Source organism: Lutjanus erythropterus, chromosome 6 (assembly GCF_056507025.1).
Source record: "Lutjanus erythropterus isolate fLutEry1 chromosome 6, fLutEry1.hap2, whole genome shotgun sequence".
Classification (NCBI taxonomy): domain Eukaryota; kingdom Metazoa; phylum Chordata; class Actinopteri; order Lutjaniformes; family Lutjanidae; genus Lutjanus; species Lutjanus erythropterus.
Genome location: NC_139322.1, coordinates 9,616,591 through 9,633,905, shown reverse-complemented (window position 1 = coordinate 9,633,905; position 17,315 = coordinate 9,616,591). Strand labels below are relative to the sequence as shown.

At 40.8% G+C, this 17,315-nt stretch overlaps 1 protein-coding gene across 1 annotated transcript in view; it reads left to right on the top strand.

Moving 5' to 3' along the window:
• Positions 1–10,155, top strand: part of nol4la (nucleolar protein 4-like a) — a 37,561-nt gene extending 27,406 nt beyond the window's left edge. Inside the window, exons 5-11 of the mRNA XM_084720474.1 lie at positions 3,335–3,476; positions 4,226–4,518; positions 5,760–5,945; positions 6,464–6,652; positions 7,347–7,466; positions 7,613–7,802; positions 9,048–10,155. Of these exons, the coding sequence (XP_084576600.1) occupies positions 3,335–3,476; positions 4,226–4,518; positions 5,760–5,945; positions 6,464–6,652; positions 7,347–7,466; positions 7,613–7,802; positions 9,048–9,265 (1,338 nt within the window). The 3' untranslated portion in view covers positions 9,266–10,155. The remainder of the gene's footprint in view (positions 1–3,334; positions 3,477–4,225; positions 4,519–5,759; positions 5,946–6,463; positions 6,653–7,346; positions 7,467–7,612; positions 7,803–9,047) is intronic.
• The last annotated feature ends 7,160 nt before the right edge of the window (positions 10,156–17,315 follow it).

Sequence of the window (17,315 nt, the reverse complement as noted above, 5' to 3'; positions counted from 1 at the left end):
CTCAATCGATTGATTGGTCCATGAAGTGTCAGAAAAGGGTGAAAACTGTTTCCCAAAGCCCAAGAAAGTTCTGTTTTGTCCACAACTCAAAGATGTTCAGTTTACTGTCATAGAGGAGTAAAGAAACTGGAAATAATCACATTTGAGAAGCTGACATGAGAGAATTTTTGCTTTTAAAGAATTACCAAACTGATCAATCATCAAAATAATTGGCAATTAATTAAAAAGCTGACAACTAATTTAAGACAACTCCTCATAATTGAGGAGCTTGAATCACAGAATGTCAAGAGATTATAAAAATAATTGTAGATTATTTACACCGAAATATCTCCATGCTGGAAGATTTTAATCACTCATATTAACTTCTGATGATATATTATCTTTGTTTTTCTTAATTGGTGAGATAATAAGGTTCACTTCATTCTAAAATATCTGAGTAAAGGCCACCAACTGCTTCTACTTAATTCTTTTTGTAAACTCTATTTGGTGATGCACCTGGTCTCAGTTTTAAGAGCAAACACCTCTATTTTATCAATTATATACCCTCCTGAAGCATTAATGACACTTCCAACTACTTAGAGACTGTAATTAGAGACTCTTTCCTTCCGTCTCTCTCTTGGTCTCTCGTTAATGCTCACTTGGTACCTAATGGAGCTGTCACTGAGCATTTTGGTCCCCCTCGAAACCCCTTTGCAGAGGGACGGACGCATATTCCCAGGAGTTTAGGCCTATTTGTGTGCTCGTGCGGGGGGAATGATGAGATGACGAGATGCATTTCTGCTCTGTTTCCGTCACACAGTCGTAGTTTTGCCCCCCTTCTGCCAGCTGACACATGATGGCGTGCTGCGCGCAGGCCAAAGGGAAGCCACCGTTTCTGTTCCCGGGCCTGTGAGAGGCTCGGCGCTGGTCTGAAATGTCGTCGCGGCTGCTCGGCAGATGATATGATTTCTGCAGTTTGAAGCCTCAGCTCGGAATTTGAATAGTTTGTGAGATTATTCCGCTTTTGCTAATCCGTACCCCCCAGTTTACTCATACTTGTGTTACGCTACAACAAGCATCTTTAGGGTCTCTACGTAACAGAGATAAAAATAGCAGCGCTCCAAGAAACATATTACTTAACAGGGAGGCTCCCGTATTTTCCTTTTTTCTCCTGCTGCCAGACTCCAGTACGTTTTGTAAAGGGTTAAGCTGTAGGTTCATGTGTCATAAATGTACAGTGAAAGCGCTTCATACTGTCCTCAAACAGATCCCTTCCTAAAGCAAATTCAGCAGAAGTGATGATGGACCAAATCCTTCTTGTTTTGTGCAAAAAATGCAATCTAAAGTTCAGCTGAAGCTAAAAGGAACATGAGAAAATACACTGACTTTGAAAGGCTCCAACTTGATTTGTCTAACTTAGACTTCAATGTAACTTTAAGATGCATTTTTAACAAATATCTTAAGGAGACATATGTAGTATATGTAATATACAGCAGCTAACCGCCAGCTCCAGGATGTGGCAGGAATTTTGTTTGAAGAACATAGTCACATTTTTCATTTCCCCCAATACAAAAATGGGAAATTACTGGGATGATATAAGGGTAGAGTTAAAGTGATACTGGGCTATGAATTACCAGAGACATCTGTGGTGGCAATCTGACAGGGGATCTGGTTTAAGTTCTGTTGTCTGACAGAAAATGGAGCAAAGAGGACCCTCGTACTGCCACAATGCAATGATGCATTGTTGGAGGACAAATGGAGTGCTTATAAGACCCTTCACAGAGACATCAATAGAGCCCCTGAATAAAAACAAAGACATCTAGAGTTTTATGTGCTGTAACCCACTGGCATGATTTATGTTTGTTCTGTGGCTTAAAAAATGCATTTCTGCAGTTTTACTGTTTATTATAGGAATGTAAAAGGCTGTATAAAAAATGCAGTCAAATGCAATAACTTAAGAAACAGTTTAACACTGTATTGTTTTTAGCTCCCATCATTTACAATAACAAAGCTTTAAAGAGACAGTTCACCTACTTTTCAAATGGAAAAAAAACAGCTGAAAAAACAAAACAAAACATAAAGTGACTCCATACTGCTCGTCAGGCATAATCCTAGTCTCCTAAAGCCCCGACAAGCCGCTCGCTTGCACGTGCACACCATTGCACCACAGACACACACTTCAGATGGTGTGCACGCACACATGAACATAGCTCTGAGCTAAGGATCTACAGTGAAGATTTAGGCTAAAAACACGCCTTTCAAGTCAACTTGGCATGTCAGGGCTTTAGGAGACTCGAATTACGCCAGGCAAGTAGTATGGAGGTATTTTATGGGGGTTTTTGCATGTTTTTTTCTGTTTGAAAACTGGTCACCATTCACTTAAATTGCTTGGGAGATTCTGCAACACTGTTTTCAGCAGCTTCCAGCAGTGTTTTGTGTACTAAAAAACTAAACCCAACCTTCAGTCGGCATGAGGGTGAGTAGATAATAGCTGAATTTGGGTCCCTTTAAGAAGGGATTTCTTTGTTGCCTGAAGGAACAGTTATAGCCACCAAGACAGCTACATAAAGGCGTGTCAGTTTTGTGTTAAGACAGAAGTGGCAAAAGTGCAGGTACATGATCTTTACTCAAGCAGAAGTACAGATAGTTGTGTAAAAAAACACTGGTAAAAGTACTGATTCAACTTTTCTCTCAAATAAAAATGAAAAAGTACAGGCTCTGAAATGTACTCAAAGTATAAAAGAAGAAAGTCACGTTTCTACCGGATGTTTCTGTGCAAAGCAAACTGGAGCTCACCTTTTCTCCTCGGTCGAGTCTCCGTCTGTCTGTTTCATCTTCTTGCATCTTTTACATGGTTTTCGTCTTGTTTCTTCTCTCATGCATGATAAGCACTGATGTTTACACTGAGGAACTGTCTTGTGTTATCGTTCCATCTATTTAAGTTGAAATCAATCTTAATCTTGGGAAGGTGGCGTGCAATGATGCAAAATGAAAATAATCAATCATTCCCCTCCAATGCATCAAAACTAAAGTAACAGCCTTGTTTTGAAAATGTAAGGAAGAAAGTACAGACACCTGAAAAACTGGGTACAGTAACAAAGTATTTGTACTTCATTACTTCTCACCTCTGTTTTAAGATAAACTTCAAAACTGCGAACCTGAGACACCAAGAGACGTGACGATCGTCTCCTCTTTTGTTCCAGCTCTTTATCTTTACTGTATAAACAGGAAACTTTGATGTTTTTGTCAGAAGAGTGAGGATCTTTCTCCTGACACTCAACAGTACACCCCCTCTGCCGGTCCATGTTTCTCTCCCCGTCTCACTGTCTCTTTCTGTCCCATTGCGTCTCTTCAGGATGACAGTTCGGTGAGCAGCGAGGACATGAACAGTGCTGAGCCCACATGGGTCGCAGCTGAGCAGCCCCCAGTGCCTGAGCCCAGTCCACCCAACGGAGAGAGAGTCAGCAACCCAACAGCCGCCATCAAAGAAGAGGACGGTAAGACGTCACTGACCGTGGACACGTGTTCTTATTGGCATGATGTGGTTTAATTTGTTTACATCTGGAATCTGAAGGTGAACTCGCTGCATGTGAAGGGTGCAGATCAGTGTTTTATGCAGGAAACAGCTTGGCTCGTTCTTAGTGGACTAATCCAAATAAATCCACTCTTACAGGGGGTGGGACAGCCCCAATCCATTGTGCACCCCTCTCTCTCAGGGTGCAGGGCTTACAGAAGTAGGACAAAGGCCGATATTAACCTTCACAGCTTAGGAAGCACCATAGCGAAGACAGAAAATAGGGCAAATCATTGAGAGGGAGAATTACTCTGTTCCAGTGATGGTACAGTAGGTGTGCACAGAGCACACGTAGAAATCATCCCAGTGAAAGCAGCGCACGGCCATAAACTAGGTTAAAAAGCTGTAATGTGCACACACACCAGGAAGTGAAGGCTCCCTTCCCCCATCAGTCCCTCCTCATCCTCATCTCTCGCCCTCTTCGCTGTTAAAACTCCTCAGATTCCCCCCTTCTACCCTAACTTTTATTTATCCTGACAGTTGACCCCGATACACACTTCCTCAACAGTTTCAGAGAGCACAACACGAGGCAGGAAGTCCCATCCCCCTGACGTTACACTCCCACTCCGACAGAAATAGTTCCTATTGTAGTAAACAAACCCACATTCATGCTAAACGATGATCTGCACAGCTCATCTCTGTATCTGTGTCTTCGCCCTCTTGCTCCTGCAGATGACGACTCTTCAGAGAGCGGCAGCGCCAACGGGCTGCCGGCGCTGACCTCCCCAGAAGTGCTGGCTGTGGGTGGGAACCCCCCAGATGGTGGGGCCCCTTACGGGGAGGCGACAGAGAACGGGCTGAGCGCTCCCCTGGACTTCAGCACCACCTCGCCCTCGTCCTCCTCAGAGGATCAGCAGCCGGTCAATCTGAGCGACAGACTGCTGCCGGCGGGGAGCTCGCCGCCAAACTCTTACCCCGCAGACGCCAACAGGAAGTACCCCATCAAAACAGAGTTCGCCAACAAGGTAAGAGACTGGTTTTGATTCATCAGAATTTAAAAATACAAGGTGCTTCACCTTTCTCATGAGGTGCCAACTTAAACTGGTTATGAAACCGTCTCAGTTTAACACTGATGCCTCCATCAGTCCCTGCAGGATTTTGCAGGCTTTTTTTTTAGATTGTTTGCAGCCTGAAGTGCCTGATTTCTCCGAAGCTTTTCTAAAAAGTTGTGATGCATGTTGCAATGTTTGTGGGTGTTTTTTTTTTTTTTTTTTGTATAATTCATGAAAAAACTCAAAAGCAACTTGTTCCAGGGAGAATAAAACCAGACTCCGAGTGTTCCAAGTAACCTTAGCAAAAAAAAAAAAAAAAAAGGCTCAAGATTACAAAAAATCTAACAAAAAAAGTGCACCTGGGGGTATTACACAAAGAAGCTAAATCTTTTTGGAGATTTAACCCAGTCAAAACAGCACAAAATTATAAAACATAAAAGTGCACAAGGACAAACTTTGTGCTCTTTTCAGTCCCCATGACAAAAAATACATAAATAAATGAATGAATAATAATAATCATACATTTAGTTGGTTAATTTAGACACATTTGTATGATGTTTGCACAGGGGACTGCTATGATTGGTGGAACTCGTGGGAAGCTATGACAATTGGTCAAATTTGCAGAAAAGTTGCAGTGACTGGACAAAATTGCAGGGTCATGCAGAATTCACAGAGATTCACTGACCTTGTGTGGATTGTTGCACTGATCTATACAGTGAAAGGATTTATTATTTCTATATAGTCATTCTTGAGCCTAAATGTGGAGATTTTTCACTTCTCTCCATTTATTATGGTAAACTGAATAATTAGGCAGAAAAATAACATATTTAAAGACATAATTTTGGACTTGGGATGGACAATTTTTTAGCATTTTATGAAATTTTATACATGTTGTGACCTTTGATGAAATATGACAATTGTTGTTATTCCGATAACGGGTAGTAAACAGTTGCCCGACTGAGTAAGTGAAAAAAAATTAACGTTGAACTCTGCTATATTTATATTTTCCCGGACAAAGTTACAGTCAGTAGTACGTTAACCAGTTAAAAATATTTTATTTAGATAATTTTGTTTTTGACGTCATATGTTGTGGTTATTATGGTGGAAACACTACTGCTTTTGTTCACAGGGGGCTCGAAAATCAGTTTTTCATTAGTAGCTTTGAGAGAAATCTATAAAAAATGATATTTTTGTATGTTTCTGTGTGTTTCTAGTCCCCTCCTTACAGCTCAGGAAGCTATGACTCTGTGAAAACTGAACTGAGCATGAGCGCAGAGGACTTGACCTCTGGTCGGGCACAGATCATTGACGACGACGACGACGATCACGACGACCACGATGACAGCGACAAGATCAATGACGCCGAGGGGATGGACCCCGAGAGACTTAAAGCCTTCAATGTAAGTAACTGTTGCACGTTAATTAAATTCATACATACAGAATACAATACAGCGCTGTTCTTATCTCTGACTCTGCAGAACTGATAACAGACAACATGAGTATTATGTGTAGATATTGTACTTAGAAATATTAAAGAAGAGGAAAATCCTCATATCGTAATAGGCGAGTGTCCTGTATATTCACTGTTTATGGTGTGAAAACCTCTATCTGTGCATTTCTGACTTTAATGTAAACATGAAGAGTTGTAGAGTTGCAAAAATGCAAACATGAGTGAGTAAGCAAACAGCAGAAATATTGTCCTGAATATGAGCAATGAATGCATTTCCATCTCTCCTGTGTTCATCACCTCCCCCTCCCTCTTCATCCTCCCCCATCCGCTGCCTTCCCTCTCCTCTCTTTTGTTTTCGGCTCTCACACCCCTCTCTCTCTCTCTCTCTCTCTCTCCACCCTGCACCCCCACTCCATTTTTCTGCTCTACATCCCCTCTCTCCCCTCCCCCGCTCGCTGTCTCTGTCAGATGTTTGTGCGTCTGTTCGTGGATGAGAATCTGGACCGCATGGTGCCCATCTCCAAACAGCCCAAGGAGAAGATCCAGGCCATCATCGAGTCCTGTAGCCGCCAGTTCCCAGAGTTCCAGGAGCGCTCACGCAAACGCATCCGCACCTACCTCAAATCCTGTCGCCGCATGAAAAAAGGCGGTTTTGAGGTACAGAGTGCCCCAAGCTAAAATGTTACTGTTTAAATCCAACATACAGTCATTAAAGGAACAATCTGTAATATATTTCAGTCATTTTTGTGAATCGGGGTTTTGATTTTTACTCTCAAGAATGGGTGATATGCAGTAATTTTTCATAAAATGACCGGGATATGTCATCAGAGATTAAGAAAACAACACTACGGCTGCAGTGTCCTCCTGCGAAGTTTATATTCTGGGCTAGAGTAATTGTTTTTATTTGCCCATTTCAATTAAATAAAGTTCAAATTAATACCGAATGTTCGCAGAATGAGTAAGTGTCTGTTTATGAGTCGCATAAATGAGTCAACTAACTTTACATTGACAGACAACTGACAGTTATAAACAGCTGATCAACTCACAGTGTGGGTCTCATCCTCACTTCTTATTGTCAGATTATAATGTTGCGCTCATCTTGCACTCCTTCAGTGTTCCTGCAGCCTGCCTGAGCTTCCTTGAGTCTGGGGAGGAGGGGGAAAACAATTCGCTTCAACCATAAATTGTATATTTAACAGGGAATCAACCTATTTAATATACAGTCTGTAGCTCCAACTGGCTATTTGGACTGCAGTACTCATTTTTGGATGTGCAATTGCTCCTTTAAATCTAAATAAAAGTCACTGTTTCACATTCATAATTCAAAACTCTCGCTGACGCTTGTTTCCAGATACGACCGACACCTCCTCACCTCACCTCTGCCATGGCTGAGAACATCCTCGCTGCTGCCTGTGACAGTGAAACCAGAAACGCTGCCAAGAGGATGCGGCTCGACGTGTACCAGGCGACGGTAAATGTCTTGGCAGTTGGTGTTTGTGAGTTTGCCCAGCAGGGATTTGGGAGTGTGCTAGGGACCGGCCACGCATCATTAACGCCAAACTGCACAACATGAACTACAATATTCTCCCCAAATTGAAAACATTTAATCTCTCGTAGGATGAGCCCGCCTCCGTCGACAAGCCCAACTCGAGGGACCCGGCCTCCGTGGCCCCGTCAGGGTTCTCCATCTCCAGCGCAGCTTTTGCCCAAGACCAGCTCTACACCAACGGAGGCCTCAACTACAACCTGCGGGGGTACGGGACCGTCGGCAGCAACCAGCAGAACTCTGGTGCAGCACAAACCAATGGTGAGGGGCTTCTGTCAGTCCAGATCAACTGAATAATGAATAATAATGCCTGTTTAATGCTCTGTGTGTATGACAGCTTCCATAATAGAGGAGAAATGCTCTCTGTAGATAAAAACAGCTCATTCTAAAGTAATAAAAACACAAAAGTTATTATTTTGAGGTGATTATGCGCTAATGAAAACATGCTGAAATGAAAGCATGCCTAAATTATACACACTGGACTTTTAAGTCTCCACCTTGGAAAATTAAGTGTTATTTTTGGTACTTGCAGCACTGAAAGTATATTTAAAAACTGAGCGGCTACATGTCTTTATGTCGTTGAAAACATAATGTCCCTTTTACTGTGGATCCTCCAAAGAACAAGCGGCTGACCTTTTCTTCAGTAGAAATTATTTGTTTAAAATGATGTTGGTAGATTATGCAAAATAACAGGGATATTTTACTGGAGTGATGACAGTGGTAGTACTTTGGCAGGTTTGGTCCAGACTGAAATATCTCAGCAACTACTGTATGAATTACCATTAAATTCTGTACAAACATCCCTGGTGCCCAGAGAATGAATCTTTATCACTTTTCCTCTTGCACCACTAGCAGATCAAAGTTTTGCAATTAGTCTGTAAAACATCTCAACATCAAGAAGATGGACTGGCATTAAACGTTGTACCTTTACTTTCCTATTGTGATATAATCAGAGCAAAGGTTCACTATGTCCGAGACTTATTTATGACCTGAACTAAAAATAATCAAATTTCTATCAGCCTCAGCTGTACTTGATGTTTGGCACTAATTAGCAAAAGGTAGCATACCAACAAACCAAACTAAGATAGTAAACATGGTGAGCATTACCTGCTAAAATATCACTATGTTAGCATGCTAAAGTTAGCATGTAGCTCAAGGCGTTGCTTTGTCTTTGTACAGTCTTAGATTCAACCACAGGTAAGACAAAAAATGTATTTTAGGGGTTATTTTTGTAACTGACCCAAACTAAGTCCAGTTTAGCAAGCTTGGTACCTCGATAAGCTTTCTCCCTTCCTGTTTCCTTTACCTAGATATATCTATACTTGGATTTATAGTGTTGTTTGATAAATCAGCATGCAGGAATCCCCTTTTCTTTAACTCTCTGATGCATCTCTGAAACACTAGATGGACAATTTTCTTTCCAAAGTTAAATTGCAAAGTCAGATTTTGTTGAAAAAACTGAGACTCACCTTTATAACCTTTAAACCATCACCGTTGTGTCCGCAGGTCCCACAGATCTGAGTATGAAGTCCGTCGGCCCGAACTCCTCCTCCTCCAGCTCCAACAGTCACGGTCAGGGGGGCAGCGGCGGCGGCGCTTCGGCTCAGCTCAGCCCCCCGGAGGTCACAGCGGTGAGGCAGCTCATCGCAGGGTACCGGGAGTCCGCCGCATTCCTGCTCCGCTCGGCAGACGAGCTGGAAAACCTGATCCTGCAGCAGAACTGAGTCTGAAGCCAAACCTCTGGCGAGACCTTGTCCTCCCAGCCTGTCCATCTCTGTCGCTCTCGGTCACACATATTTGGGCAGACTCGCATACAAAGACACAAAAGTACACGAGTGATACTGCAGTGCACAGTGGGTCCTGTAGGTATGGTACCTTTACTTATTCCCACATGTTTATTCTGTATTTGGACGGGCCGGAACATATCACAGGCTGAAAAATGTTTATTTATGCATTTGGTTCACTTTGACCTTAGTGCCCTGTTATCTGTAGCCATTCATCCCATTCAGTTCATTTTACACCTTCAACCTCCATTCGTCTCAGGAAGCGATGATCTATGTGAAAAAAATGATCTACACTGGTGCACAGGGGAGTACCAGAGGTGTGAACCTGAAATTAGCTGTGACCATAACGCCACATTGGCTCATTTGTGCAGATGTTTGGACAAATTAATGGTTAAATAGCAGTGATTTAGTGTTATTAACTTGTTTCTATCTTTACACAAATGTAAAATATGCTGTACAGTGGCATGATTTGATTGGATCATCTGAGTCGAGTCATTTCTAAATGATAATTCTCTCCAAATTCTTGTAGTGTAGGGTGCGTACTTACTGTCAACTCTACAGTCACGTTATACCTTCAACTTTAGTAATGACTTTATAGTGCTTTTTCATCTTCAAGTTGGTTACTTCACTTTTCACAGTCAAGTTGTACATATTGTTAATGGTATTTACCGTTAATAGTGTTAACAGTGTTTTTGATCAGTTTGTTAATCACCTCACAGTCTTGCTAACAACCGTTAGCAATGTTAGCTAGCTACTAAGTGTAGCACCAACATTAAGCTGCTTTCATATGACAAGAAACTTCATCATAGCTCATGGCATAGAGAGGCAAAGCGTTACAAACAAACTTTAGCATTGGATGTAGGTAAGGTCGTAAATTACAGGCCTATTCACATATTTCATAGCCCTGACTTTTCGCCATGGGTTGGCAAGATTGTGATGTTTTAAAAGTTCTGTTAGAGAATTTGGAGAACTCTGAAGGACTCATTGATTTGCAGAACTCTCACAATATTTGTATGCGCTGTTTCGTCTTTGTGCACGTCATACAAACAATCTCACAAAATCTTTTGCAGGTTTGGGATTCCTTTCAAAATTCAAATATCGCTAGACAAAAAAAGCAAACTAGCTAGCTAACGTTAATGGAGCAACGTTGGTGATTGTTTAAGTTATGTTAATGTTAGCAGGACACATACAATTTAAACCCCTTATCCAGCACTAATGATGAAGCTTTACTGCTTACTTTTGAATGACAGTGTGCTTCAGTCACTTTTGTATTTGGTAGCTTTTCCAAGCACCAAGTAAAAAAAAAAAAAAGAAGCCATAGTGACCTAACTTTAGCTAAGCTAAGCTGTGAAAGTCAGGCTAACACTGAGTGGCTAGCTAAGATTGCTAATGGTTTCCTAAGACACTGAAGTGATTATCAAAACAGTCTAAAACACAACATAAAAAACTACAACATGCTACTAATATGTACAAAGCTAACTGTGAAAAGTGAAGTAACTAAGTAATTAGCTTGGTACCGTTCCTGTAGAGTTGACAGGAAGCAAACAGACGTGTGGTTCATAAAACATCACACTACATCGTGCAAGTAGAGAATTCACTTCTGCGTTGCTTTCTGTAAGTCCATAGATGAATCGCTGCTAAATCCACCGACCTGTGAACCTCAACAGCTACTGAAGGACGTGCTGACTTACATATGTGCAAAAAAAAAAAAAAAAAACGTAGAGAAAAGAAAAACAGGACAGTGTTTGACAGTTTTCACCTGTAAATTTTTAACCAACAGATCCGTCAAGTCGTGTGGTCAAAACTATACCTCGGTCCTGCTCTGTTGGAGTGGTTTCCAGATTTTTAGGCGTGTGGTCACTAAGAGACAAAGACTCATTACCCACCGTGACTTCATCTTCAGTTATTTTATTATGAATATTTCTATCACGGGCAATTTCTCATCATTACTTAAAGAGGGAGGAGGCTTTTAAGAAGCATGGGTATGCAAATTGAGGTCACAGACACCTGTCAGGGAAAAAAGGAGATTAATATATTGTTTAGACTCTTGGTTTTCTAACCAGTGCTACTGGAAAAGTGGAAAAAGGTGCAATATCGAAGATAATCAGTAATGGTGTGCTTACTGAGATGACTCTGTCAGACTTGCTGAAGCATTTTTAAGACAAAAAGGGGGGAGTACTTTACCACAATCTCCTCCTTGCTGTTAACTGTCGAGTTGTAAAAAAAACAAAAAACTAAAACAAATGATATCCCATGCAGCATTGTAGCCAATTTCAATGTTGTTGTTTGTCGTGAATACTGATCTTTATTGCTAACCTCATAACTGAGGCACTTTCATGTATCGGGATCAGTCATCCATAGTGATAAAAGGAAATGGGACCTGGCAGAAAAATGAGACTTAAAGGGATAGTGTGGAGTATTTGATGCCGGGTTGTGTGAGGTACTTATCAATAGCCAGTGAATTACCTGCAGAAGAGGGCGGGTGGCACGCCACGAGTTTGGAGAAGCAGAGAGGAGCACCAGCACGGAAGTTAAGCAGTTTTCCTCAAGAAAACAATGAATAGACTCACATGACATAATCCCTTTCGATCATCGCTCATGACCCACGAGAAGTGTGTGGTGGTGGCTGTATCTGCAAATTGTATTTCCTTAATCCTTTTTTCTCATTGTTTCGCTGATGCTCGGGATGTTTCCCCAACCCAAATACAACAATTTACCGTCAGAAAAGGCTGTCTGACTGCAAGGTTAAGTGGTGAGAATATAAGCAGTTCATCGCTTAGCTTCCTACACCAGTACTCCTGCTGCTTCTCCAAATTGTACTACTGTAGGTAATACACTGACAATAGATAAGTACCTCATACAACCCCACACTGAATAATCCAAACAATTTCTTTTAATGTTGCACGTCTTTTTTTTACATTAAAGTGATTTTGGGGTTATTTTGTGAAGGAATTGTTCTGTGAGTATTTTTTAAAGTTAAAACGGGCACATTGAGCTCACACGCATCCATTACTGACGGTCAAACGAATGCAGCGGTGTCACCCTCACGTCCATATGGCTTTACCGGATGCAGTGTGAGCGTGTGTGGGCTGCTCAGACAAAACAAACTCCGTCCGTCCATCCGTCCATCCGTCCGTCTGTATCGTCCCCTCTGACCTCAGCTGTGTCAAACCCCACCTCTCTCTTCTCCCTCATTGACTGAAAAACACACTGTTTGAAAAGAAGCAAGAGACAATCTTTGAAAAAGATGTAATCGCATCACAGTTTACTCTCCCAGCTTTCTGCTATGGTGTGTGTGTGTGAGTGTGTATGTGTGTGTGCGTGTGTGTGTGGTCTGAGGGCACACAAGAGTACTCAAAGCAGATCTAGAGCACAGTCTCACAACAGACACTTTTAATGGTGAGTCACTCAGCACAAAAACAGTGGTTTAAGTGTGTGTACGTGGTGTTTTTTTAATTTATTTTCTCGATGTAAGTGTTGCTATTGACCGTATGTTGATTTTCTGTGTGTGTGTATAAGTGGAGTGACCCAGTTTGTACAACATCAATCTGTGAAGATTTTAATTCAGTCGGCTGAAACATTCCAAACAGAAGGACAATGACTCTTCAAGCAGCCAAAAGTGGCTCGCACCTTATTGATTTGTCAAAGTTTAGAGAGATATATTTCTGTATTTATCACAAATCTATCAAATTTATCAGTTATTTATCACGAATCAGTCTATTTCATAAACTTTTTCACCACCACCAGGCCGGTTTTAGAGTTGGATTTACATACTACAGTGACCATTCTACATTTTATTATCACCCTGTCATGATTGGGCTGCAATGTCACATTTACATTAAATTATCTATTGCAAGTTTGGAAGCACTTTATAGCTCAGGATTAAGGTAACATTACACAGTGATTTGAGTGTGTCTTTACCTCATTTGGAATATCAGCTTCAGTTCAAACGCATCGAGAACTGATTATGACAAAGGACAGTTTGACGCAATCAGAAGCAGCTCTCAGTCTGCTTTATTGATGATTATATTTTTAAAAGAAGCGAAGCAAACAGCTCCTTTTTTAAAAACGTTATTGGAGCTCAGTTTGAACTCATCGGTTTGCATGGTCCATCAGTGGGGTGTTTCATCAAGGAGACTCAGAAAAAGCTGTGAAAAGTCTGTCTCGTATGTTGCCTAAAAAAAAAAACAAAAAAACAAGGTGAACCAGGATGAATCTGTTCCATAAAGCCGGTTTGTTTGGAGCTAATGTGAGCAAAGTCAGGTCTGGTTTCTTTAATGACTTTGAAAATCAGATCTGAGACATCCAGCATCAATCACATCAGTTTACAGTGAGGAGGACAGACGCGTTAAGACAAATGTGCAGGGTTTGCAGCCACAAAATAGGGCTCCAACTAATGATCACCTTCAAGATATGAAATGGCTTTTTTGTCCAACCAACAGTCAAATACTTAAAGACTCTTCATTTACTGACAGAGAAAAACAGCAAATCCTCACATTTAAGAAGCCGGAAACAGCATGTTTGCTTGAAAAATAACAATTAATCGGATAACAAAATTGCTGGCAGCTTATTTGCTTTTGATCAACTGATCGTTGCAGCTTTCCCACAAAGCAAAGCTTATTAAACATAATAGGGAGGGTAAAATATTACAGCCAAAACTTGCAGCATTACTAAAAAAAAACAATGCAAGAGAGTGCGTTGTTGCACATCGTTGATCAGCGGTGAGTTCAGAGTCTGACAGCAGAAGAGAAATTAATCTAATCTAGTGATGTTGTGGGTTCAAGTCCTGCATGAGACACATGAACTATTAAACTGTTCTAATAAATTAAATAGGACCTGAGCCAGGTGAATTATTTAACAGGAAAGCAATGAGAACCTACAGAGAATTAATTACCACCTGAATCCGCAGCTCCCCTCCGCTTTACTGAGCTTTACAGTGAGTTTCAGCAAATTAACTGTTTTTGTTCACTCTTATTGTGTCATTTTCTGCTGCAGTTACAGCTCTTTTCAGCCAAAAAGCTCTAAAATACCCCACTTTACACTACCTGTTCAGCCTCAAATGGCAGACAGACAAAGTTAAGAGGCTGGCTGGTACACAGAGTGGAGCACTTAGCAGCTATAAGAGCCTGATGTTTCCCTCAGGAGGTGGTGGAGACCAAAAATGGAGCTAAAAGAGGGGGATTGTTGGACTTATATCCATCAGGTGGACAGAAACACAACTCAAAATGAATGCCAATGTTACTCAGTAACTCCTGGATGTATAAATAAGCAACAAATTCACCGCATCAACTTAAAAGGTGAAAATACGGTTTGTCTTTCTGCTGCCTTCAAGTGGCCAAAAACAATATTATTTAAGTTATCAGTTGGCTTATGTTTCTACTAGCAAGCAACAGCCTCCATATGGTGAAAATTCTGTTTAAATACTTTCAGACTGGCTGTCTGCCACTTCCTGCAGAAGTATTAAATTAATTTTTGGCTGTACGGTTCTAATATTTTATTTAGTGACGTTTAAATCTGCAGTGCACAGTTTTTGTCTCCCCCTTCTGGCAAGTGAGAGTAAATATATAAACACTCATGTCATGTGCCTGCATTTTTCTGTCTGTACACTTTCAGGTTTGGCAGAACGGTCAATACTGGCTGATATAAAATGCATCATGACCAGAGCGCCAGCATGGGAATGTTGCAACAGAGACCAGACTTAATAATTCTACTTTACTGCAACATACAGTTGCTTGGCAGTGACAGACTTAACCAGTATTGTGTGAATTTGCTTGGGCAGGGGCTTGAATGTATCAGGCATTTGTTTATAATTTATGTAAAAGTCCTGCAAAAAAAAAAAAAAAAAGATGAAAATGCTTCTTAATATGAGGCTACATCCATGGGATGAAGTGGTTTATCAGCTTTAATTTAACTGCATTTAAATGCACATTTGTTGACATACATGAGCTGAGATTTTAATTATGCAATCGAGTGCATCCCATGTTAATATGTGACCTGAATTTTACATGTAGAGCAAACAGACTCATGTTCAGAGCGCAGGGGTAAAGAGGAACCTTTAAAAGAACACCATGTTTCAGCCTGACAGATTGACTGTAACACCGTTTACGCCCGAGGTGAAGCTGAGGGATGAGTTTCAGTGGCATCAGACTAAATCTAAACCTCCTTTATGAAACAGAATATCCTGACTTGCTTGAAACAAGCCCGGTCCGACTCGCTTCGTGAAACACCCCCGTGGGCTCAGACAGACGTTAACCGTAGATGTACGTGGGACCTGAGTCCTCACACATGTCTTCCTCGTCTCCTCCAACCTGCTCCTCGTTTGTTGCTGTAGCCATAGCAGATCCTCTACACTTCACGTCTGAACTCAGTGATGTTGATCTCATCCTCACGACCAAACATCTTAGCTTGCAGATTTGTAAAACTGTCTTAAAAGTCTTAAAACGCTGAGCAACGTTTTTTAGCTGTGTGCTGGAGTTACTGTGATCAACGACAACCATTGTGTGTTGTCATGTTGTTGTTTTTGTTTTTTTGTTTGTTTCTTTTTTGATAATAACGCCCAATGGATTTTCTCTTTGTATTGACTGGACAATGTAATCTATTGGTGTTGATTAAAATGCCCTGGTAGCTTGTGGATTGCTAAAGTGGTCAGATAAATGTACTGTATAGCTGTACAAAGAGTGATAAAAGATGTTTTAAACCTTTTCTTTTTTTTTTTCTGTGGGTACAGCACTGTTTAAAAAAAAAAAAATCAAAGTGGTTTTAGCCCTTGCCTGTTTTAACTTATCATTTGGTGGTGGTCTGTATTACTTCTATTGTTATTTATATTATTTCAATTGTTGCCTCTCCTGCACTGATGACAGACTGTAGCTCTGTGCAGGGGGTCGTACTGTAAACCTGTGTGAAGCTTTGTATTTTCCCCTCTGGTTTTGGACTCAGTGAAAGTGTGATGTTTACATGTACAGTTTTTCAGAATACTTTTTTTTTTTGCGTTTCATTCAGTTTTTTTTTTTTCTTTTGCTTTGTTTTCTCCTCACCTAAACTCCCCCCCCCCCTTGATCTGTGTACATTTTGCCCAGATATTTTTTTTTTGTTCCCTTTTGTTGTTTCATTGCATCAAGTGCAGACGTGACCTCTTTGACGACGTGGTCACATGGTCAGAGTGTGCCGTGACAACTGGTTGTGGTGGTCGGCTCGGTGTTGTGGTGGCTTCCAGCATTTGAAAAAAAAAAAAGGTGATCTTAAGTAAAAAAAAAAAAAAAAAAAAAGGGAGCTTCACAACTTCTCAAAGTGGACCAGCAAAGATTTATTAAGGATCAAGACGACTTTAATCAGCAGTTTTAGAATACTATTGTGGCCTAAACGGAGATGGGTGTAGGAACATTTATTATACTACATTAAGTGCTCAGAATCTTTTAATATCCCGGCTGTAATGTCAGGGAAAACTCCATGTCCTTAACCCGACTGGTACCCTGAAAGGTACACTTTGACCTGTTGTAATATCTCCTCGGTAACATAAAAGCCATTCCCCTTTCCTGGCCTTTTAAGGGGAACCCATAAACCTCAGGAAATATACTGAATCTCCAAGTTTAGTTTTTATCCACTGATTTCTTCTGAAATGAGATGTGATTCTCTAACGAAAACCATTAACATTTATATGAGATGTCTATTGTTTTGTACATTTATCATTGTGATTTAAAAGTGGAGCTTTTTCCAGTACCTGTGACTTAATATTTTGATTTTTTTGGAGTGTTTATAGGTATGGATATTTATTATTATATGTGAAACTACAAAAAGACAAAAGAAAAAGGTTGAACCTGTTTCATTTGTATGTTTCATGCAAAACTGTCCAGGTGAGATTCTCTCTGCCTCTTACATATCACTAATGAGGGACCTGTGTTTGTTTGGAAAATAGCGCTTTTTCAGTGTTGCATCAACGCTATGAAAAAAAAACAACAAAAAAAAACAACAGTGGTTTACCAACAGCAGAGTT